Source organism: Balaenoptera acutorostrata, chromosome 15 (assembly GCF_949987535.1).
Source record: "Balaenoptera acutorostrata chromosome 15, mBalAcu1.1, whole genome shotgun sequence".
Classification (NCBI taxonomy): Eukaryota; Metazoa; Chordata; class Mammalia; order Artiodactyla; family Balaenopteridae; genus Balaenoptera; species Balaenoptera acutorostrata.
The window spans coordinates 63631186-63655870 of record NC_080078.1 but is presented as its reverse complement, the minus strand read 5'-3'; the positions used below and the strand labels follow the sequence as shown (position 1 = coordinate 63655870).

General features: G+C 49.7%; 1 protein-coding gene across 10 annotated transcripts in view; it reads right to left on the bottom strand.

Moving 5' to 3' along the window:
- The window catches only part of DNMT3B (DNA methyltransferase 3 beta), a 36592-nt gene that overhangs the window by 3477 nt on the left and 8430 nt on the right, over positions 1-24685 (bottom strand). For 2 of the 10 annotated variants that reach the window (XM_057528643.1, XM_057528646.1), the window contains exons 2-19: positions 19908-20088; positions 18938-18999; positions 17346-17453; positions 16307-16432; positions 15451-15660; positions 13933-14091; positions 11733-11840; positions 10693-10837; positions 8748-8873; positions 8564-8608; positions 7290-7369; positions 6897-7009; positions 6361-6544; positions 5729-5813; positions 4665-4810; positions 4245-4335; positions 3772-3920; positions 2851-2936 (exon numbers count right to left, since the gene is read on the bottom strand). In XM_057528643.1, coding sequence (XP_057384626.1) covers positions 2851-2936; positions 3772-3920; positions 4245-4335; positions 4665-4810; positions 5729-5813; positions 6361-6544; positions 6897-7009; positions 7290-7369; positions 8564-8608; positions 8748-8873; positions 10693-10837; positions 11733-11840; positions 13933-14091; positions 15451-15660; positions 16307-16432; positions 17346-17453; positions 18938-18999; positions 19908-20082 — 2198 coding nt within the window. In that variant the 5' untranslated portion in view covers positions 20083-20088. The other 8 variants (XM_057528638.1, XM_057528639.1, XM_057528640.1 and 5 more) reach the window with 8 other exon arrangements.

Below are 24685 nucleotides of genomic sequence, written 5' to 3'. Positions count from 1 at the left end.
TGAGTCTCCGTGGAGTGTGCCTTCACAATCGGAAAGTCTACTTGACTTTTCTCAGTGATTTTTGTTTATCAAGAACCTCTCCTACACTGTACTTGAAGACAGGATAGAACAATTATGTGGGGAAAGAAGCCCAGCACCAGGGAGTCACGTGGGGGGAGGGGCAGGAACAAATTGGACACCAAGGTCAAGTCCCGATTAGAGATCACCAAGTGCATTTCCCAGTGGGCCAGGCACAGAGCACATCTTACCTTTGCTGTCCTATTGAACTCCAGGCAGTCCTGCAGCTCGAGTTTATCATTCTTTGATGCTATCACAGGCCTGAGAACATCCAAAACCCATTACTTTCTGCCACCTGGAAAGGGGCCTTGGCTAGGTGCCTCCCAAGGTGGGAGTGAGAGCCCAAGCTGCAAAATGTGCTCTGGCAGTGAACTTTGCTACAAATACATGATAAAAATGGCCCTGGCATGAGCACAAGCCTGTGTGCTGAGCCAGGGACAGACTAGCCCCTTGATGGGGGCCAGGGGGCGGGGAGCCCAATGTCCAGGAGTGAATGCTCCTCCTTCCCAAATGTTAACAGTAGTCAAAGCTCCTTCACTGAGGGGAGCAGGATGGGGAAGCCCATTGTTGGAGGAGTCAGGAGACGCCTCAGTCTCAGCCCCACTGCTCACTGGCTGAGTGAATGACCTTGAGCAAATTCTGCCACCTCTCTGAGCCTCAGGAGCTTGGATTAGGTCTTTGTGAGTCTACTCACTACAACTAGCATATCAAACCCATGATTTGTTGGCTTATTGCTGGAATGCAGCCTCAGGAGGCTTTAATAGTGGGTCCAACTAAAGACAAAAGGTGGTTCACAAATGGACTAGAATTAATTCCCCCTTGTAACTTTCACCCCTGAAACCTGCAAAAGCAGAGAGGAAAACAGGTGCTTGAGAAGGAAAATGGATAGAACTTTAGAAACTGAAGTGGTTAAACTGAAGTCCAGACCAGAAAACCAGCAAGAGGTGTGAATGCACAGAGTTGATGAATGCCACAGCATCCCTGTGTAAGGAACTCCAAGGCCAAAAAGAAATCAGACATAAGATTGGATATGGTGCCCACAAGAGGGGCCATCGAACACAGTATAATACCTCACTGACCTCACCCTCTCTCTATTCCCAACTCTTCCATGGACCCAGGGGAGCTAAGGGCTCACAGCCCTGCTCTACCTTCTGTTGATTCTAGGACTGAAATCTTACCAACCAAGATGTTTGGTCTAAAGGCTGGATTTGGGTCTGTGACCCGTGGTTGACGCTGGCTGAGTCATGGATCCTGCAGAGCCCACATGTAGCAGTTCACTTCTCATCCCAACTCAGATAATGCTCAGCAAATCCCATTATCTAGAATCTGATCCCTCCCTGTAATTCCACAGGACACCCTCCTGGAGCCACTGCTCTCACTGTGTTCAGTGCATGTGGATGGCACCTCTTGGGCACAACACAATAATCAAAGTCAGAGCCCCCCTCCTCTGAACAACACCTCAGCTGCCTCCCCACTTCTGCACTCATCACGTGATAGTCTATTATTCTTCCACCAGAAACCCTGAGAACCAGAGACACAACTCATCTCATCCGCTTAAAATCTCACGTGAACTCCTGGGTCAAAGTAAATGTGTTGCCATGACTACAAACCTCACATAATTTGGCCCATACTTCGGAGTTCTCAGCCCTCCTCTCACACCCACTCCCCACCCCTGGAACACTGTTCTCCAAGCTGCTCTGCGAATGCCCGTCACTGGCCTCCCTGACCCTCTCCCTTCTGCTCTCAACTGCATGTCTCCACTCCATCACTTTGGGTCCTGCTGGGATGAGAAGCCTCCTCATCAACTCTTCCAGTGCCCCCTCCAACCCTGACCCTGAAATCATTTGTCTTCTCTACGCCTCCCCCACTGGCTCTGTGAGAGCCAAGACTGACATCTAGTCACCACGGAACTGGCAGCAGGGACAGAAGTGCCTGGCAGGGTGAGAGCTCAGGAATGGAGTGAATAAGCCAAGTTCATTCCAGACATGGACGTTGCACCATCTGATGGGCTGATAATAAAAATGTAAGACACCCAACAGAAATCCCAAGCTATTCCAGTACCTTCTCAACTCTGTCCACACTTTGCTAAATGTCTGAAAGTTATGCTTCCAACACTTCCTTTTAAAGCAGAATTTTTTTGAAGCTAACTCATTTGCAAGTTATATTACCATCACATTTCGTATCTTAATTAGCAGGTTGGTCTCCGTGAAGCCACATAAAGGAGATAATTAATCCTCAGCCAAGCCACTTGCCTTGTGGCTTTCAACGTGAAAGTACTAATGAAAAGTTGGGGAAAGATCTCAGTCAAGAAAATCCAAGGGAGACAGGCTTTGGGCTACCAATTGTTATCTCAGCTTTGCCACCTGATTGGTCACCACAGGCCTGGTCCAGGGATCACTTCATCTCAGGGGCAGGGAGATTAAGTTCATTTCCCAATGGACCGTATCTGGGAGGAGAGGTGGGGTGTAGAAACATCAGCATCCCTTGCTGGGAAGAAGCCTGCTCCAACACATGGCACTTTTAAGCACCAGGTCCCTAGGCAGAGCAGAAATAAATGTACTGAGGAATCCTGGCCTGAGATTCTCAGGTACTTGGTGTACAGCCTAACAGGCTTCAACCACAACCCTATGGTTGAAGGGGTTGGTCTGAAGCAGAGGGTGAGGGCTTTTCTCAGCAGAGCCAGCTCTTTCTACAAGGTTCCAATGTGTCTCTTTCATAAGAGTCGATGGTTAATGGCTCATACCATTATATTAAACTTGGCTGTTACCTGCCCCACTCAGAGCCCCTTGTTACCTGTTCATCCCAGGCAGGTTGCCCCAGAAGTATCGGGCTCTGTGAGCAGCAGACACTTTGATGGCATCAATCATCACTGGATTACACTGCAGGGAGAGAGAAGGGCAGCTGCTGGGAGCCCATGGCAGAATTCAGGCGGCAGACAGGTGACATGGCAGTCCCCTGGCTGTGGAGGAGGCATGGTTCCTGCCAGGCAAGGGACAGACCAATTCCCCTCAAGAGTCTGACTGAAGGACATAGCTAGTGCCCCCATATTAATGGTGGGGAAAGAGACCAGATCAGACCGGCAGGTTGTAAGAGAAGGTATCCCCTGGGGCACGCCACGTTATTATAGAATGTACTGTGTACAGTGGTAAAAGCAACTCAAAATTGAAATCCAGCAGGTTGAGATCCTGGTTATGGAAATGCAGTGTTGGCAAAATCTGACTTCTGCCACTGATTGGTCAGGTTCACATGGCATGAGGGAACTGACCAGCCAGTTCTATAACCTCACTAGCAGAACTTTAGCTCTAAAGTTGGGGGGAAGTAAGTATGTACATAAAGTATTTACTACAATGCTTGATGCATATTAAACAGTAAATAATTAACTTGCCTGTGGTCCCTAATGCAGAGTTTCTGGGAACAAGGGTGAGAAAAAAAAACTCTCTAGAGTAAAAAATCTCTTTCATGATGCCTCCAAAAGTAGGTGATGGTTTCATCATCTGACTTCAGTGGGTTTGGGGTGAGGTGAGAGATCAAATGTTTTCCAAGTAAGTACTAAAGAGAACCAACCCACTCCATTCCATTACTCTCAGACCTAGCCATGCCCTCCATGGGGAACCCGGAAATCATTCCCAGCACTGGAAATACCCTACACCCCCGTTGCCAGCAGGGCCTTCATGCTCATGTTATCTTGACAATCAAGACCCCGGGTCCCCTCACCTCCAGGAACCGAGAGATGTCCCGCTTGTCGCCAACCTTCATGGCCACCACGTTCTCAAACATCCAGAAGAAAGGCCGGTCTTCACCCTCCTTGGGGCGTGTGTAATTCAGCAGGTGGTAGAACTCAAAGAAGAGCCGGCCTGTGCCCTCTGAGCCCACAAAAGAAAACGGCAGAGCCAGGTTCAAAACGTTCAGCCCACCCCTCCATATTGAGACCAATGGGTTCCCAATGACCAGCTAGGTAAGGCTGATGCCTTACTGTCCCTTCTCCCTGCCACCCTCTGCAATGACAGGCATCAGCCCTGCAGTACTCATTCGTATCTCTGGGGACTCGGGAGTTACAATGAGGCATGAACAGAGACAACAGGTAAGTTTGGCCAGAAGCTAACAGCTCCTTCTCAGGCCACTCCTCCTGGACCAGCACTCAGGGGACATAGGGTCTCTTGGGGCCACGGGAAAGAGGGGATGCTCACCATACAGGCCTTTCCTGGCAGGGTTCACATTTGAGAGATCATTGCATGGGCTTCCACCAATCACCAAGTCAAAGGGGCCCCATTCTTCAATCTGCAAGAGAAAAACAGTCAGGGATGGGGGTGAGGATGAAGAGGTGAACAGCCTGGGTTCCAGGTAACCAGCTAGAAGAAAACCCATTTCTAGGTCTTGCTTGGTCATTTCAGTCGCCCAACTCCACTTTTGACCCAAGAAAACCAAATGCTCAGGATACGCTAAGATCTAAATCATTCTGAATGATTTCCAAGTTGCAGGTTTAACGCTACAGCCTGATGGAACCAAACCTTCTCTTCTGCCACAACCCCGGGCATGGAGAAGGTGACAACGTGGCTGTGAGGACGTCGGGGGCTCAGGGAGTGGAGGAAGAGGGGGGCTGCCCTCACGTTTTTCTTTGTGATATTCCTGACGTCGTTCACATATTTGATATTGCCCTCATGCTTAACAGTTCCAACGGCGATGGACTCTTCACACACTTCGGAGGCGACATATTTCTCCACTTTGATGCCCAATTCTTTGAGGACCAAGTACCCTGTTTGGTGAGGGGGGTCGAGGGGGAGAGAAAAGACATCAGGGTTGTCCTGCCAAGGGCCCCTCCTTTCAGTTACTCTAAGCCATCTCCAGAACTCACACCAGACACAGCAAGTCTATGGCAGTCCTCAAGTGGACCCCTGCAGATGGCAGGGTGTAACCCTAACTGCACACTGGGCCCCCCAGGCTCTCTGTGGAGTTTCATGAAGAAAATATGTATGTATAACTGGTATAGCCCACTGGCAGCATTTATTAAAACTGACAGGCACATAGCCAAGGCCCCGCATCTACCGCCCCAGCAGAGTCAGATACATGAATGGGTATCTTCTGCAAAACCATGCTGAGAAAAAAAAGCTTTAAAAGCTGTCAGTGTTTTAGGCAGGTGGACACTGGTGAACAAATAGAAGTACAAGTGAAGCTAAGTGCACAGCAACGTATTCTCACTGCTTCCTGCTCTCCTGAAAGGGAAATGTTCCTAACAATTCACCACAGGGCAGTTCTGACAATTAAATGAGTTAAATCAGACAAAGTGCCCAGGGGCAAACATACATGTCGGCTATGCTTATTCTATACATGGGAAACCTAGAGGAAATGGGAAGGAACCAAGATTAGAGATGTTAGGAGGAGAGTTGCCCAATTAATAATCTCCAATGTATCTATGCTTATGGAACGGAAAATAATTTTCCAAAATTCCTGTACATAATTAAAAATAAAATGCAGAGGCTAAAATATCCATGCCTTTAAAAAGGACCAAAAGAGGACCAGGTGGGTGAAATGGTGGAGAGGTTTGAGGAGAGAAACAAGGAGCCAGTGGATTTCTCAGAACAGGTGACCAACAGGTACGTCCCAGGGGTCTTTCTTGACACTGACAACGGACACCTGGATCAGGTGAGCATCCCCAGGTGAACCCCTAACTCACCTGTCGCAATTCCGTCAAACAGGGACAAGACTCGAATGGGTCGCCTTCGGTTTGCGGGAATCGCAGGGTATAACTTGGGGGCTTCCTGCCAGGTTAAATAAAGAGGTCATGGAGGTCAAGGTGTGAGTGTGGGGAGGGGGACTCAAGCTCTGGAAGAAGGGGGGCTGGCCTTCCTCTGAGGGACACAAGCCCTGAGCTCTGCCCTTTCTTCGCTGGGATGCCCTGGGGAGCTTTGGCACAGATGGCCCTTCCACCCTTAGACACGGAACAGATGAGGCTCTGACACGGGTGCAAAGTCACCCACAAAAAGACATGTGCTCCTCCATGAACTTGCAGCCCAGAAAAAGCCATATATGCCCACTAAGACTTGGGAGTAGGTCCCAGGCTTCCCTCCCCTCTGCAGTTCCACTAAGACTAAGGAAGTCTGGGTCAGTTTCATCCCTATTTCTTCAGCAGGCCCTTGAAAAAGCCAAGCCAAGAGGGAGGGGAGGGAAGAACACTGGAGCCGCCTGGGAAGTGCACACGGGACAATTAATTAGCCGGGGCTCCAGTCTGAGGCTCTCAGACGCTCCTCCGTACAGCGGAGGTTTGTTTCTGTGAACTCCATGCACTGGGGTGGGTGCCAAGCTTACGTAGTCGAGCCCCGGGTCGCTGGTGAAGAAGGCCTGCAGGCGCACACTCCAGTCCTTACGGCGCCGCAGGACGCCATGGCAGCGCTGGGGCAGGCACATGTAGCAGCTCCAGGGCTCCTGCAGCTTGGCATCCGCCGCCGTGCCCGGGCCCACCAGCACCTCCAGGCACTCCACACAGAAGCACCTACGCCGGGTGGCGGGGAGGAGGGGTGGCCGTCATCAGGCAGCTCTCCTGCGAGCCCCACCCTCCCCACGGGGCTGGCGTGTGCTGGCTGAAACCCTCTCGGGCCCCCAATTGCCCCTCCCCATGGGCAGCAAGGCCCTGTGTGCGATCTCTCCCTGGAAACCTGGGCACCCTCAGTCCACAGGCAGCTCTGCGGATCCTTCTCTAGCCCGCTCCCTGCCTTTCTTCAACCCATCCCGACATCCCAGTTCTACTTCAGGGACATAGAACCTTCAAGAACAGTCCCCCACAGATATAATACTGGCTCCGGGCCCTGTCCCCAGGTCAGCGAGGCTCCAGTCCCCATGCCCACCGGCAGCAGCTGGTGTTGCTGCAAAGGAGCAGCTCGCGGCCCTCGCAGCACACGGTGCAGTAGGACTGGTAGCCATCGTCGTCGTACATGTAGAACAGCTCAAGGAACCGGTCCTGGCAGCCAGAGAGAAACACCTGTGAAATCGGAGACCAGGGACCTCCAGGCCCCGCTCGCTTGCTCACTGGCGGAGGCCCTAGGACGCAGCCACAGAACAGGTCATGGGCGGCCTGGTGCTCTTTACAGGGACACCGCCCCTTGGAGTGAAGGGTGGGGCGATCGGCCACACTAGAGCCTTCCCTACCGCCTACACGCAGGTGCTTTATTCTCGGGAAGTGCAGGGAAGTTGAGAAGAAGGGAAGGGGCAGGAAAGTCCAGGGCGGGGACTGGTCTTACCCGGCATGTCTGGCAGAGTCCACCCTCAAAGAGAGGGTGGAAGGACACGGGGTTTTTCCTACCACAGGACAAACAGCTATCTGAAAGAAAGACAGGGATGCACCTTGTGGCAATGACAGCCCCAAGATCAGCTGCTGAAGCCTTGTGTCTCGTTGTTCTTATGTACTCCACGTTAGGAATATGCCAAAGATTCTTCACAATTTGTTCCTTTGACTGTGCTTCAAAGTTGCCATCTCTGCTCCAGAGATGGAGAGGCTAAATCGACAGCTCCAAGCAGAAGGTCCCACAGGACAGGCAAAGGTCTGACCCGGAAATGGGGGGCAGGGTGGTGCCCACAGAACAGAACAAGGAGCAGCTGTGCCAGCGGAGGAACCAAGCTTGGAGGGTCTGGTATGAAAAATCTTTAAAGACTCTTTACAGGCTGGGACTTTTGGAGAATTTGTGGTGATGCCGGTTTGCCTGTTGTCTCATCATGATAGGACTTGCCCGTGACCAATCCTACACACAGCCACGGCTGTAATTTCAGAGCCCGGGTCCTTTTACTATAGGCTATCCTGTCCCTTCACATCAGCAAGTCTTACTGATCTACATCACTGACCAGATGGACTGGGTCTGCAAAATAAATACCAAGCACGCCCTGCAAGGAAGCAGACAGATGAAGGAGTCTTGGGGGATAGGAGGATCATGGGTCCAGGTTCCCAGAATCAAAAGGGCCTGCTCCAATCGTGGCTCCCTGGGTCAACAGCTCTGTTGTTTTCCTACCCAGCACTGACTATCCACTTAATATTTATTGACTAAAGGACACCGGGCTGAGGAAGCAATAGACAGCTGTCCTCACACATTCCGAGTTCCATTAGATGTGTACTGGGCAGTTTCAACTCCAGCAGAATTCCCAGCCAGGGCAAAGAACCAGAGTTAGCTTTGAGAGTGACAGTGCTGAAGTGTGTCTGCCTTTCACCTCAAAGCCAGTTGCAGTGCTTGTTCAGGGGGCTCACGAGGCCACAGATCATGGTTTCAGGTTTTGGGCTCTCCTGGCCCAAGCATCCTCATTTCCATTCTGTCCGCAGGCACACCTCCCGCTCACTGACCTTAGGAATCAGCCTCGGTGAAAACCAGGCAACTCATTCTAAGTAGCTTCTAAGTAAGATGTCCACGCCTCGACCTGAGGTCAACGCAGAGTAGGGGGTGGACCTCTGCAGGGCAGACCAGCAGGCCTGGAGCACAGGCTGGGAGCACTACCCAGGCAGGGAAGCCAGCCAGGGATAGGGCCTTACCTTCGAGATTGCTCTTGTTGTTGGAAACATCCGAAGCCATTTGCTCTGTTGAGAAAAGAGAAGGTGTGAGATGAGGTCGGGGAGCCTCTTACCGATCATCTACGCCCTTGCTGAGTGGTCCTCACTACCTGCCCACTTCCACTTGAGGATGGACCGTCCCCCAGCCTCCTCGCCCCACAATCACCTCGACTCTGGTCCTCCTCTCCTCGGTCTTTGCCATTGTTATAACAATTTGTCTTGAGGCGCTTGGCTGGGGGGCAGTAGTCAGAGGTGGTGGAGTCCTCAGCTGTGCGTCTTCGCGTCTTGTTCTCTGTGAAAGGTGAGGAGAAGGCAGCCATGGCTGGGTGGGAGGAGGGTGCTGGGAGGACAGGACCCTACTTGCTGTGCCTGGGTGCCAGCTGCGTCTGGCCATGACATGAGTCTACCCTGGGTGTCTCAGGTCCCTCCATGGAAAATTTGCATGAGGACGTAATTTAAAACTCCTCACGCAGCTAACCCACGTACAGGTCTTCAACAGCTGTAGTTGCAAAATACACGCTCTAGACCCAGCACAAAGAGAATTAGGCACAGCTCAGTCTACAGATGAAACCCTGACACTGTCTATGATCCCCAATGAGCTGATAGCCACATGTAGCTACTGAGAACTGGCAATGCCACTTGTATGACTGAGGAACTGCATTTTACATTTAACTTCTACATGAATTTAAAAACTGCAATTGATCCAATTTCTAATGAGAATTTAGCATCCAAATTGAGATGTTCTAAGACACATCAAAAATGAGATATTGAAAATAGGACTAAAAGGTCATATAAAATATCTTAATTTTTTTTATACTGACTGTTGTAAATGGTAAAATGTTGGAAATAGATTAAGTGTATGATCAATATTAATTTTACTCTTTTTTTAAGCTTCTTAATGTGGCTACTAGAAAACATTTAATTATATTAGGTGGCTACTGTTTATATGTCTATAAATTCCATTGTATTTTTATTCAATCTATATAGTATAATCTATAAGGGACATGGTTAAGTTTGACTCTGACCCTAGGAGAGAAAATTACACAGCCGTTAAAAATCATAAGGACCCTTTAGTGAGAAAATGACATTTAACAGTGCTTATACGATAAATACTGAGAAATAAAGGGAAAGCAGGAATCCAACCAGTGTACAGAAAGAGCTGGAAGGACGTGCACACCCAAAAATATTGCCCTGGAGGGCAGCTGTGAAGGTTGGAGTGAAGGGGCAGGGGTAAGAGTTCAGGTTGACTTTTAACAGATTTGATTCTTTTCCAGTGACCACTGTGTATGCAAAGAAATTGAAAGAAAGTGCAGAGAAAATAGTGCATAGTCAAAAGATGGGGAGGGAATACCGTGTTTCCTTGCTTCTAAGTTCCTACTGCCTGCACGACGAACCTTCGACTTATTAACCACTTTTGGCGGGGAGGGACAAAACAAAACAGAAAACACTGCGTTAAATATAAGGATTATAAGACAAATCCTGGATTTCTGGAGAGTGACAATAAGAAACCACAGATCCCTAATAATGGGGGAAATGCAATATTGGTCAACGTGAGGATAGATGATGCCCCTTTCTGAATGGAGGTGACTTATAGATTTTGGGTGTTTGTGGGGTTTTTTTTAAAACACATTCCAAGTTTTCTCCAATATGCAGAGCTTAATTATTTTTTCCTTTTAAAAAAAGGTGCTAGTGAAGATTCCATCTTGACTCTGTTTGCTCAAGCTTTAAGAACAGATTCAGGGAGGCGCAAGAGGGAAGCGATATGGAGATATATGTATACATATAGCTGATTCACTTTGTTATAGGGCAGAAACTAACACAACATTGTAAAGCAATTATACTCCAATAAAGATGTAAAAAAATTAAGAAATAAATAAAAAACAAAGAACAGATTCAATCCCGGTTATATGTACTTGACCTTTTGGCAGGAAAGTGTCCAGTGAAACTAGAAAAGGCTAGGCTGTTGGAAAAAACTAAACTAAGGAGCCAGCCAGGGCTGACTGGCTACTGTAAAGCCGGGGTAGGATGAGAGGCAGCAGGGGGTGACTGCATCTGCCCAGGATGCTGCCACCAGCGGCAGCAGGGGTGCTGCCACAGGGAGCCATTCCCACCTGGTTGCCTGTTGTTGGGTTTGAGGCCCTCGATCCCGGTGGGTTTAAAGCCCCCGTGGGCCCACTCCAACATGGGCTTCAGCTGATCCTCCAGCGAGTCTCCAGGGCTGCTGGGGAAGGTTTTGCCAGCCCGTATCCTGGCTTTCTGCCGAGATAGAGAGAGAATCTGATGAAGAGGAGGGGCGGGTGCTTGCCTGGCCCCACCCAGAGATGCCCCTTGCTGGGGCCTGCATTCCCCTTTACACTGGGCCCTTTCATAGCCAGACAGCTGTCCTGAGCTGTGGTATGTGACAGCGAGGAATGGCCTGTGCAGGGACAGGCCATGAGGGGAGCCTTAAGTCTCCCCACACAGGCACCAGATATGATCTCTTCCCTGTAGGGAACTGGAGTGGTCAGCTCCCTATCGAGGGCAGAGGATCAGAATTAGCTGTGTCACTTTTTAGCTATAGGAGAAGCATCAGCCAGCACTGTCTCATGGTCTCTGAGAAAGCTCCAGGTTTCCTGTTTTATTTCCCTAATGAAGGTGTGGAGGTGTTAAGTCCTATTTCAGAAGCACCAGGACTTACGTGTCTAATTAAGCACATAGCTTGTCTCATAAATGCTGGACAGAGGACAGTTGCAAGTCAAGGTAGAGGAAGGACAGAGCCTGACGGATCCCACAGACAAGGGGAGGAAGCAGCTGACCCTCAGCAGCTGTCCAGTCTTGGCCCTGAACCACAAGTTCTGGAAAAGCTTGCTCACTGATTCGAATATCGCCTCCTACTTCCCAGGGCTCCTCCTTCCTCATTCAGTGGGCAATTCAGACAGAGACCAGCGGGGAGCTGCGGTAGCACTGGGAAATCACGGGCAGTCTCAAATCCCTTCCTTCCCTTCCCAGCACAGCCTGTCAGGCCACTGTCTTTTAACCTCCCTCCTCCCTGCTTGCCCCAGTCCCCTCCAACCCATCCTCGGCCACACTGAGGCCTGAGTTGGCTTTCTGTATGTTTCTTGCTTTAACCCCATTCTTGGGGCCAGGCCCTAGCCACCCACCACCATGTTACCTCCAGAGCGTGGTACATGGCCTTCCTGTAAGAGACCAGCTTATTGAAGGTCGCCAGGTTAAAGTGGTGGCTGAACAACCCCAAGGCCACCAACTTATCTGCTGGTATCTAGAAGAGAAAGCCATCATCAACATTCACCTACAGCCTGTGTCTTGGGTGCCCTGGGTTTCTCATGAGCTTATTCCTGGGGATCAGGTTCACAGATATTTTCAGAGCAAATGACTTTCATGATCCCTGGTGTGACCCCCTTGCAGCTCAGTCTTGAAGTTCACCATGGATGCTCCAATTTTAGGGGTTTTGCACATGTTCTTTCCTCCTTCGTGAGCATGACAAATAGCTGTGATTGCTATTTACTGTCTACTTACTTTAGCCTTTTATTGAGCTAATGGATGTGTTTAGAGAACAGTGCCTGGCACAGAGTAAGCTCTTTTTAGTAATCGTGAATTGTTAATAGAAGAATTCCACTGGGGCTAAAGATCCATATTCTATAAGTCTCATCCCCAAGTCCCCAGGCCGTGCATGAAACACTTGGGTTGCCAATTATGAGATGAAACTGGGCGTTCAGGTTTCAGAGCTGACAAGACATGTGATATTTCATTCTCCCCAGTGCTGGCACTCATGTTCCCCTCTCAATCTCTAAGCCCAACCACCCATAGGGGTGTTGCCACTACTGGTGAGAAGGAACTGGGATTCAACACAGTTGTGCATGGAAATGCAGGTGCTACCCCAATGCCAAACTGCTTCAATACAGCAAGCGGCCTAAGCGCCAGGCCCCATATTGCAATCCCATCCCATAATGCTAACATAACAGCATCTTAAATATTAGCATCAGACGCAGTCTTGCTAAGTCTTGCTAAGCACATTTCATGTCTCACTGGGCCAAAGCAATTACAAACACTCCATGTTTTTTTTCATTTCATTGCAAACAAGTCATCGCCCTGCAATTAGATGCTTCAGGGAGAGCACAGGCCCAGGACATTCGTCCTTCAGCTCCCTCTGCTGGCCAAGGAGGACCTCTGTATGCAGACTCTCCCCACCAGGGAGACTCCAGGTCATATTATTCTTGCCCTTTGAGAACTTCAATGTGTTAATGGCAAATGGCCCAATTTATGGGAAAACCAAAATCTCAACTTGAGGCCAAGTCCCACAGATGTACTAGCTGGTCCTTCATTCCCACACCTGCCTCCACCCCAGCCCACTTGTTCTGCTGTTCCTCACCTAACCTCTGGACACGTTGAGGGATGCGCTAAAGACAACATCACAGGAAAAGTATTGTTTGCCGCATTCTAATCAAAACCTAGAGGTCTACGAAGGTGTCTTCAAAAGGTGTAAGAATAAAAATAGCCTGATTCATCCCCAACATAGACTCTCATCAAGAAAGATGAGTATTACAACAGGACAACTTTCAAAAATCTATGTACATGAAAAGAAGCCAAACACAAAATAGTACATATTATATTATCTACATAAGTTTGTGTATAATCCAAACTAGTCTATAGTGATAGAAATCAGAACAGCGGTCACCTATGGGGGTGGTGTGTACAGGGAACGTACTGCAGAGGTCGAAATGTTCTATATTTGGGTTGAGATATTGTTTACATATGTGCATACATTTTTGAAAATTCATTGAATCATAGATCATTTAAGATCTATGCACTGCACTGTAAGCAAATTTTTATCTTAACATTTAAAATATATATATATATATATATATACAAAAGGTAAGCTTTAAATGGCTAATATCAATAATCAAGAAACACTGAAATCACCACTCAAAGAACTTTTCCATAACTGTCACCAGGTGACCCTGGATCCATCTCTAAGCCCAGCCAGGGATGTCTCTGCCCCTAGGACTAAATGACTGAGTCAGACACCCCTTCCTGTCTCTTCCAGGCTTCTCCACTGGAGTACTTTGAGGGTATCTTCCCGGGTAGCCACTCCTGCCCCTCAGAATCCATACTGGTGACTCTTGCAGAGAAATAGACCAACAGAGCCCAGGTGGCCATGGATCCAGAGATCTGGGCATGTGTGAGCCAATGAGCAAGGGAAGTTTTTGTCCTCCTTTTGGACACACAGAGTCACAGAGTCTCATCCATCTGCAGAAAGCAGGCCGCTATCTTAAAAGGCAACTGTAAAAGGAAGGGAAGGAAAACACTGTGGGTCTGCAAGCCCATGAAAGCTCGCCCTGCCCTGGACTCACCTCGGAGAACTTGCCATCGCCAAACCACTGAACCCACCGCATGCCAGACATTGCCTGACGCTTGGAGGTGGCCTTCCAGGACACCACCATGGCAGGCCACCAGGAGAAACCCTTGATCTTTCCCCACACGAGATCCCCTATTCCAAACTCTTTCCCGTCCTGCAAGAAAAACCACATGAAGGAATCGCAATGAGACAGACCAGTTGGGCCAAGGCAAAACCCTGCCTGTCCCACTGACCCCGATGGCAACTGCCTCGGAGTCCAACACAGGGCTTCCTGCAAGTGCAGGCAGAGTTCCTCAGGAAATTCCCTACCTCCAACACTTCCTGGTTGAAAATTCAGCGAGAATGACTTGAAAATGAGGGGCAGAGCATGGGCAGGTTTGGTTGTTTGACAGGAACGTGGGGTTTTTTATATTGGATCTGTAATATGTAACCTGTAACATGTAACCTAGTATCTGGAAAGATATTAACTGAAAACTCACAGGAAGTAAGATCAGAGTAAAAAACCTGGATATTCCCACCACAGGCCATCAAATGGGATATTACAAAGCCATTAAAATGCAAAAAAAAAAAAATTTGGCCACTTGCACATAAAAACTTGCCATAAAAGGTGAGCTGCCCATGGAATCATGCAGGTTATTAAAATGTATCTATAAGATCTACTCTGGGACTTCCCTCGTGGCGCAGTTGTTGGGAGTCCACCTGCCAATGCAGGGGACATGGGTTCAAGCCCTGATCCAGGATGATCCCACATGCTGCGGAGCAACTGGGACCATGCGCCACAGCTGCTGAGCCTGCACTCTAGAGCCCACGAGCCACAACTACTGACCCCGTATGTCACAATTACTGAAGCCCGCGTGCCTCGAGCCCAAGCTCCGCAACGGGAGGGGCCACAACAGTGACAAATCCGTGCACCGCAGCAAAGCGTGGCCCCCGCTTGCCGCAAATAGAGAAAGCCCCCATGCATCAGTGAAGACGCAATGCAGCCAAAAATAAATAAATTAATTTTAAAAAAAAGATCTACTCTGAAGTCATGTACATGGAAAAAAGGATTTCTACATGATATGTGTACATACATATACACATGCATATGTAGCAAAGCCTGAGTGAAACCAACAAGCTCAACTGGTTAATTATGAACAAGCCTAGACGGATTACACAATACAATGGATTAGACATGAAAGTGAGGCAACTCCAGTTCCTAATAAGGGAAAGAAGCAGATCAACAATTGTATATGTAAACATGATGAACAGAATTATGAATTATGTATACAAGGTATATATACTTCTAGGTACAAAGATATCATGTTCAGAAAATCAGTAATCCGATGGTAAACTAATCTGGTGCTTGAGTTATGTCTAGGAGATAAGGATATATAGCAAGGACCATGTTGCATATGAAAAATGTACTTGGCAAATGAATTCAAATATTATGATAAAAGTGACAAAAACCGTAGTAAGTCACCTCTGGGTAAGTGTTCCCTTTTCCCTGTATTCAGCCCTTCCCCAGTGGTACCTGATACTCAGTGCTGTCTGCATCTCTGCCCTCTGCGTCCACCTGCAGGGACTCCACGCTCTCCTGCTGGCTGTCCTGGGCCAGGCGGGCATAGGGCGTACTGCTGCTCTGGGGCACCACATCATCATCTGTGAGGTCAATAGTGAGGTAGGGGCTGGCAGGGGACAGCCATGGCGTGCCTGCAGATGATCCTGTCCGCCGCCTCAGGGACTGTGGACAAAAGGACACATAGCTTGGGCCACAGCAGACCAGGTGGGTGACCAGAGACCAGTGGTACCCCCAATGGCTTCCCAAGCAAGCAGAAGTGAAGCAGAGTGAAGACGTAAGTTAATGAAACAGAGACCACCAAGGATGGTTTTCCAGGAACAAGTAAGTGTCCCTTAAGTGGCGAGAGAAAGCAACTTCCTTAAGGACAAGGACAGAATCGTTATCCTCGTCAGGATAACGAGTGATGCTCAGAGAGGGCTCCCTGGTGCCCAGCCTTGCAACAGGAGTCGAGAGTTGCTGTAACCCGTGGGGTTGCCTGAAGAGAGTCACTGAAGATACTAAGGAGACAAGACAGTTCTGGAATCAGTGGTTTGAGCTTTTTCCGAGGAGGAGTAAGAACCCAGTCAACAGGCAATTCTTGCATTCCCACCACGGTTCCATCCAGGGATCAGGCCAGGAGAGAAGTCATCAGGCTTAGGAAGAGCTTACCCAGCACCCGGGAGAGAAAGGAAAGGTAAGACCCTGAAAGGATGATAAGTGTGAAGAAAGGAAGCAGGTTATACAGCGGCCACTTTCCGTGGTGTGGTGAGAGGGGCAGATCTTCCAGTTAGAGACTGGGGGCAGGGGTCTGAGCGTCCGGGGAACCAACCCTGGTAGCTGAGAATTCCACGGGGGACTCGTCCACGTGGTTGCGGCCCTGCCGGCCTCGGGTGGAACGTGGGGAGGGCCTGTGCCTCTCCCGGCTGGAGGTACTGTTGTTATTTCGGGTTCGGACCTGGAAGCAAGAGAGGATAAGCACGAGGCCTTTGGTGAAGGGAGGCTGGGGTCTTAAGACAGGGGGCCCAGAGGACTGGGCTTGAGAGGCAGCCTCAGGCCAACAGAAGTGAACAAGGTGCTCTAGCAGGAAGGGATTCTGGACTGGTCACTTCCCACCCAGAAACTCCCCACTTTGTGGGATAAGGGATCAGGGTGGCCAGCAGGGCTGCCTGACAATCTACAGCAGGTCCCACTCTGCCTGGCACAGCTGAAACTGGCACCTGCAAATGGAATTGAAAAATAAAATCCAAGTTTACTCTTAATCAAACACTTTTCTTTTCCAAAAGCATTATTACTATTGTTGCATTCCTCCCGAAGGTACTGGATCATCAAGACGGATGAGAAGCCCTTATGCTTCCTTCTCAAAAATGGCATGAACTTGGGTGTTGCAGACCTGTGTTCAAATCCTGCACACAAGAGTTAATGTTTAACCTTGAGTAAACTACCGGCGTCTTCTGTCACCTGTAAAAAAACGGGATGATACACATCACATGGGTGAGATTATCAACTGCACCTGCCATGGTCACCAAGTGTCAGCCTGCTTTCTAACAGGCTGGGTGACCATGAGCAGTAATTGCCTTCCCATTTCCAGATTTTAAGTCACAGAATCCACCTACAGAAGCGACTCCCAAAGGTAACTGGCAGTTGAATCATCCACCTGCAAACTATCACCCTTGGGCACTTCTTAGAGTGCTTCCCAAAAAAGTAGAGAACTGCCACGTGAAAACCTTCACAATGATAATTCATGAGCTTTGCTATCATTTTCCAATTTCAAAACATTTGTTCAAAGTTCCCCCAGGGAGATCCTGGACAAGGTTTTTAATGCAGGCTGATGTGTGGTTGAAGTGCCTTGGCTTAGGGCTGGCACTTACAGCTGGGCTTTCTGGCCGAGTCCTGGTTTCACGGAAGAGTTTTGGCATCACTGGAGTGTCGGAGCCATCTCCATCTTCCCCTTCGCCATCTCCATCGCCCGTCAGATCCTTTACAAATGAAACATTATGAATTTTAGGATGTCACATAACCAAAATAGTTTTAAAATGAAGAGCCAATCATATAGAAAACAATCATAATATTGGTCTGAGTGACTTAAAAAGATTTTCAACCTCATTTTGTTCAAAAAATATTTTGCAATGGCTTACCACATGATCATGAATTCAAGAGAAACCTTGGTGGAATTAGAAAACCAAAGAAATGGTGTCAATGCAAAGTGCATCGTGAAGCCTTCCGTGCCCACACCATGGTTAGTCTAGCTTGCTGTGCGCAGCAGGGAGACCTGGTCAATCTCCACGATGAACAGTGTCTGGGAGAAATCACAGGCTCAAGGAAGATGCTTCTTGATACAGTGACCAAGAAGAAATGGTGCCAATCCTGTGTCAAGTGCATGTCCCATGCTGCACACCAAACCCAACAAAAACTGCGCATGAGAACCAGAGCAGTGGTGAGTGGCTCGAGATCTGGCCGGAGTGTTAAGAACTTGACTTTCACTTGCCAACTAAGGCCTCGAGTGAGTCCGTTCCTCTCTTTAAAATTGGTACAACGGTTCTTCCCTTATAAGGGAAGAACAGGCTTATAGTGAGAATCAAATAATGCACGCTTGCCCACAGCAGGGCACAGAGGAAGTGCTCAGAGACTAAAACAGCTGTTCTGAGCCTCTGATCCAGCACTGTCCCTTCCCAATTCCCCACACAGCTCTCACTCCTCATCATCTGGGTGCCCACTTGTTGTCTTCCATGAGGATAAGAGAAGCTGTATGAGGGTAGGTTTTCATTGGTCCACAACTTTTGTCCATGACTTTGTCCCAATGCCTGACACTGGTTCCTTGAAAAAGTAACCGAATTGACAAAACTAATATGATTAATAGGAAAACAGAAGGCGTAAATAATGTCAGGAGTGAAAAAAAACATGGAAAAACTATAACCTGGAAAAAACTAATCAAGCAGAAACACTGATATTGCAACAAGTGGTAAAAGATATTTCAGTGATTGTTGAAAATCCACTAAAACAAGCCAGGCAAATTCTTTCCAATGTGAAAAAAAAAAAATCCTTGAGGCCACATGGCCACACAACCTTGCTGTCAAACCGGACACAGATATATTACAAGAAATAAATCGTACATTCATTTTACTCATGAATAGATGCTAAAGTACATCCAATTTAAAACATACCACGAGCAAGTTGGACTCATTCCAGGAATAAAAGGACAGCTTGCCACAGAAGAAATTTATCAATGTAATTGATCATCCAGATTGAGAAAAAAATAATTTCAAAAACTTGGCAAATAACAGCAGCAAATGGCATCCTAACTGATGCTGCTGGAAGTCTTCTGTGTGCCTAGCAATGTTCAAATTCCTCATTCAACAAGTATTTACTGGGTACCAATTTAAGTGGGCCTCAGGTTCCCTATTTGATGCAAACCAAAGAGAATTCCCCTGAATCACAAAAAGTGAGAGTGGAGCGGGGGTACCTGAGTATAACTTAGCAGGCTGGAGACCTCCCTCTTGGACAGTCGTGAGCTTGATCTGCGGCCTGTGGAGGAAAGAACCAAAGTCTGTTGAGGAAGGGGAGCCGCCAGGCTGTCCTGGTCTCTTCTCTGGGCTGTGGCCTGGGGTCTCCCTAAACCCAGTGGCATCTTCAGGGGTTAACTCCTAACCCCTCGGGACCCATAGTCCCCTCAATGTATTAGTAAAGCAACAGGACCCAAGGCCTGCATGAAATAGAACCCGAAGCACTACTGAAGGTACTCCTGACACGTTCCTTCCGGAACTGTGCTGCCCCAGTCAGTGGTCACTAACTCCACTTAAACGAGCATTCCAGTGCCTGCCATCGCAGCCACGTTAAGTGCTCACATGTGGCTCCTGGCTGTCGTAGTGAACAATGCAGAAATAGAACACTTTCACCCTCTGGAAAGTGCTATTGGACAGCACAATTTGAGGAGTTTTCAACAGCAGGATGGGACAATACAGGGGTTTCCAAACCAGCTGGGCCAGAAAATCTCAGTGGGGAGGATCCCAAGGGATCTGATCTGGGAGCAGCAGAGGGGAAGGGAGGAGAGGGTGCGATTGGCAGCAAGCCTTAGACGCTCCCTGCCTGAGTGTATTTCTTCCCATAAAATTCACAGGCCCAGCTGCTAGGGGAGAGGGGTGCCCCTGTAAAAGGGCCAAAGACCTCAGTCTATCTATGCCGCGACCACCCCCATGTCTGGAAAAGAACAAGGGTCATCGCCTTGGGGTCACCTGCTCAGAGTCCCAGCTGAGGTGACAGGAAAATAGGGAGGCCAGGGGCTCTGCCTCCATCCTCTTCCCTTCCCTGTAGCTTCCCCAGAGCCGTGGTATGAGGCTCTCGCCCCACAACCTGCCTTGAGCCTGCTCGGAGGCTCGTGTGCCAGCTGTGGTCCCCAGTGCCTGCCCACCCGTCCTCCCCACAGGCCAGGCCACCTCTTCCACCTCTGCCACCTCTGATCTCCGGGGTGCTGATAGCCTCCAGGATTGGGGGTGAGGGCGCGTCCTTGGAGTCGGAAGACTGGTCACTGCAGCCCCCGTTGGTGAGGATGGAGTCTTCCCTCCTGCTGGTGTCCTCCTCTCCGTTGAGTTGTCTGGTGTCTCCCTTCATTGTTTCCTGCGGGAGGGCCAGAATGACGAGGGTAGCAGGGAAGCAAGGGCACAAGGGGGCAGCACGCCCCCAAACCTCCCGCCAATGGCTCCAGGTCCTCAGGCCAAGAGAGGCCCCATGACTTGTCCTCAGGGTGATACTCCCGCCCAAGGACCCCGCCCAGGCTGCCCCCCATAGCCTGCCCCCCTCACCAAACTCGGAGGATCGGGACTTGGTTCCATGTGGCCACTCGACCTGAAGGCTCAGAAGCCAGCACCCAGGACAGAGGAGGGGGCTGGGCCGTGGTATGAGGCTCAGGCTGCTCTGTGCAATTAGCCGGCCACTTCAAACAATGCCATCTAGGGCCCGCCTGCCCCGGCCTGCCTGCCGCCAGCCTTGGTCCCCTCTGCCCCTGGCCCTCTCTCCCTGCCCAGCCTCTGCAGGGCCTCAGGAAGCCAGTGCATTATTTTCCCTCCTGACCCCTTTGTTTGCTCTCTCCCTTCCCCTCAATCTCCAGGTCCTCTTCCCACCCGCCCCCTCCTCCCCCACAGAACAGCTTCTCTCCTCTCCATGGCAGCACAAGCCCCGCCCCACCCCAACCTCAGGGGCCCATTGGTCTGCTGGCCTGTCGCTCACTCTCGTCCTCCCTTACCAGCTGGGGCTCAGAGTCCCAAGTTCCCAAGAAGGGAAGGGATGGAGGAGACACAGCGGGAAGGACTGGGGCATTTAACAAGGGGCATGCTCCCCATCTGCTCCAGCCACACCCCACCTCTGGGCCTTTGCCTCACCACTGCTGCCCACCCTGGTAACTGCACCATCACTAGGCTATTCAGCTAAGACCAGCTCGGGCCAGGTCTTCAGCGATGGGCCAGGTCTTCAGTGATGCGTTGGAGGGCTGTGTGACCTTCGACCTGGCCCACTGCCTGTGACATGTTGGCCTCAAGAACCTGCACCTTGCTCTCATTTATTCCTCCTAATGTGACTGTGGGCCCATTTTATAGAAAAGGAAAACTGATACACAGACCTAATTAGTCTCCAAAGTCAAAAAATCATATGTAATAGACCTGAAACATTGTTAATCAACTATACTCCAATATAAAATAAAATTTTTTTAAGAAACCACATGTAATCAGAAGGGTGAGGCCCCCAGGCTCCCATTCCTTTGTTTCCCCCAAGCAGCTCCAGTATTTGGTGCCACACTGTCCTATCCTGGAACCCTGCTTGGGAAAAGTTTCCCCAGCAAACGGCTGCCTATGGGGGCTGATCACTGCCAGCCCCTATTCCCCATCTTGGAGACTCACCACATGGTGCCTGATGACCAAGCTAGCCTCCAGGGTACCCTCCAGAAGTATCATCTAGGCTGCAAGCTGCAGTGGGGACGCTGGCACCATACCCACCAGGGGGCGCTGTGGGGCTCACTGATGAGGCCGGCAGTGCCCCACTGCGGATTTGCACTGTCACGTGGGTTCTCAATTCCGTCCTCTGCACAGGTCCATCCCCCAGGTGCGGGTGTGGGACAACTAGACCTCTGCTAGTCCTCATATGGCCCAGGGACCAGGGAATCACCCCGGAGCTGGTTAGAACTGCAGAATCTCACGCACCTACTAAATCATGATCAACATTTTCACAGGATCCCTGGGTGATCAATATGCACGTTAAAGAAACACTGTCTTGGGAATTCCCTGGCAGTCCAGTGGTTAGGACTCAGCGCTTTCACTGTGGGGCCCTGGGTTCGATCCCTGGTTGGGGAACTAAGATCCCACAAGCCACTCGGAGCGGCCAATAAAAAAAAGAAAAGAAACACTTCCTGGGTCACAAATGTATACACTGATGTAGTTTAACCACCCCATGTGGTCCAGGGTATGTATGCAGGTTCACAGTTCCTGGTGTTTTCTCTCAACACATGTTAAGGACTCTCACCAGCCCCAGGGAAAAGGAGGAGCGCCTGACCCAGCTACTTCTCAGCCCCTTTCACTCTCAAGCCCCGACCCGGAAGAACAGGTTGTCTGACCTATGGCCAGTTCCTGTGAGTCCAAGTGGCCAGTATCCCAGGAAAACTGCTGGAGTGTGGTTCAAAGTAATGATTAATTTCCAGCGTTTCGCCTCAGGCCAAACCAGTGAACTAAATAACTTGGGTGGCCTGGCAGGGGGTGGGAGGCTGGGCCATGGGGTACAAGACACCAGGAGGGTCCAAGGGGAGCTCTGTGGAGGGGGGAGGGGCAGACAGGGCTTCTAGTGAGCAGCTGGTATCAGGTCAGAGGCTGAAATCAAGGGACAAGACTTGCCTCTCATCTGGGACCCAGGATTCCCTCAGACAGCTCCCAACTGGATCAATGGGAGTCTCGCTCCTAGACAGACCCATTTGGGGCCTGCAGCCTGGAGCTGACAATGATTAACTATGACTAACCACCCTCAGGCTTCCCCAGGGCCTCAGCAGTGCTATCTTGTCCACCAGCCTGCCAAGAGGGATGGACAAGTGAGCAGAGGTCCTTCCCAAAGCCAGATATCAACATTCAGGAAAAATCCTGCCCCTAGAACCTAACCCATGGCCACTGGAGGAAGACTCAGGAAAGGAAACCAACCAGCTGTGTCACCAGCTACCTGGGTGCCCTGGGGTGAGCTGGGCATGTAAAATAATTACTTCTAGTGGCATAATTCAATGTGATTTCATTAAAAATTCCTTCCCTGTAGTTTTCATTACCCTGGATTTGCAACGACATTAGCTACACCACACACACCAGCGTCCAGAACCGGCATGATTGAAAGATGCCCAGCTCAGTTTCTCTCCCGTCCAGGTTATACACAAGGCCAAAGAGATCCAGCTCCAGGCGTGTGCTGCTGCTGGTCCTCAGCCTGGAAGCCCTCCCCATCTCCCATCTCCCTGTCACATACTCAGATTTCAAAAACCACAGTTCAAAAGCCAGGAAGGGTTCTCTCCTAGGCCTCTGCTTCAAAAAGTGATAATCTGGCCCTCTCCATGTAGATATACAAATCCTCTCACTTGATCATTTTTTTCAGCGTTTACTACTGTATGCCAGGCACCTTTTTGTGTTTTACCTGTATTAATTCATGCAATCCTTACATGAGGTACATATTATTATCCCTGTATAACAGATGGGCAAACTGAGGTTAGGCAACATAATACATACTTGACCGGTGAGATTTGTTTAAAGGTGCTCAAAGAGTCCAGGGAAATTAAATAAGAACACACAAATTTTAAGTACATGCTCTTGGCAACAGGAAGAAATTAGCACCAGGCATTGGTTTGTAATGGTAGATACAAATCTCCCTCATGAAGCTGTTTGGCTTGTAATGAGTCAAAATTGGCATTTCCCAGATAACATGGCCAACACAAGCCAGCTGCTTCATCTAGACTGATGGTTCCAGCGCTGGAGGATAAACTGGCCGGATTACCTCCCTGACAGAGGTGGCACCTTCCTAAGGGATTTTTCAGCGGGGCTCACATACCAGCTTCAGGACAGCCTTGCCACTTGGCTGTTCTAACAGTTCCCAGGCCCCTATTGTAAGCTACAGGCAGTACAAACCTCTAACCCCTACCCCATCCTGAGGCAAGTCCTCTCATCAACCTGCTGTCAACAGGCTCAGATGAATTAAGTCACCCAGCAAAGTGGCAGCACCAAACTCATGCCCAGGCAGTCCTGGGCACGTGCCTGTAACTGCTGTGCCCGAGACAAGTTATGAACAATGCACCATCTATCCCAGGGGCTACGGGAGCCCTATGGCTGAGGGACATGATACACCAGCTGATCATTCACCTTCACAGGAGGTAGTGGTCCGTCCTCGTGATGCAGGTGAACTCTGACCCTTTCCCAGAGGCTGGGGTCCAGCACGTGACTTGGGGGTGGGCAGCAGTGCCGGGTGGGCTCACCAGCAAGGCTCCTCCTGCAAGGCCCTGCCTCATTAGTGCAGGGTGCTTGTGTCCCGACTGAACCAGGTCAGACGTGTCCAAATGCAATGTGGCAGACAGAAGAGTGGGTGGCACCCCTAATTAGACTCAGGGAGGAGGCCCAGGGACTCCCCACCCCAACCCAGCTATAAAGCTGAGAAGTGATGTCACTCACTTCTTCCAGGCTGGCACCAGCAGCAGAACTATTTCCCTGGCACCTTGTAAATGTTAATTGCATTAATTAAACTCACAGTGCAGGAAGGGGGGAATGGTGGGCATGATGGCGAAGTGGTGGAACGGGGGTGGCCACTTGGGCATCCCTGCCCATGGTTAGTCCACCCAGGGCTTAGAGATTTGGTGAAGGAAAAAGGGAGAGGTTGAAAGATAATCCCACCTCCCCTGTTTAAAAAATTCCTTCTCAGCCTGTGGGAGGGATATCTTGACTCCTGACTCCTGCCCTTGAACTACTCAAGCCTTTCTTAGCTGTTCCCCAAAAATAGCCGAGATGGAGCAATCAGTATGTACCTCACAAAAAGAGCTACTCTTATGATCCCCATTTTGCAGATGAGTAAACAAGCTCAGAGGAAACAGATCAGCAGGTTCCTTGCTGAGGCTTCCAGAGTGACTAAGTGATGGGAGATTGAGGCCTTAGTCCAGAAGTCAGATCTTAAAGACATTTTGAAACGATGCAGTAAGCATAGTTATAAAAGGTAAGCC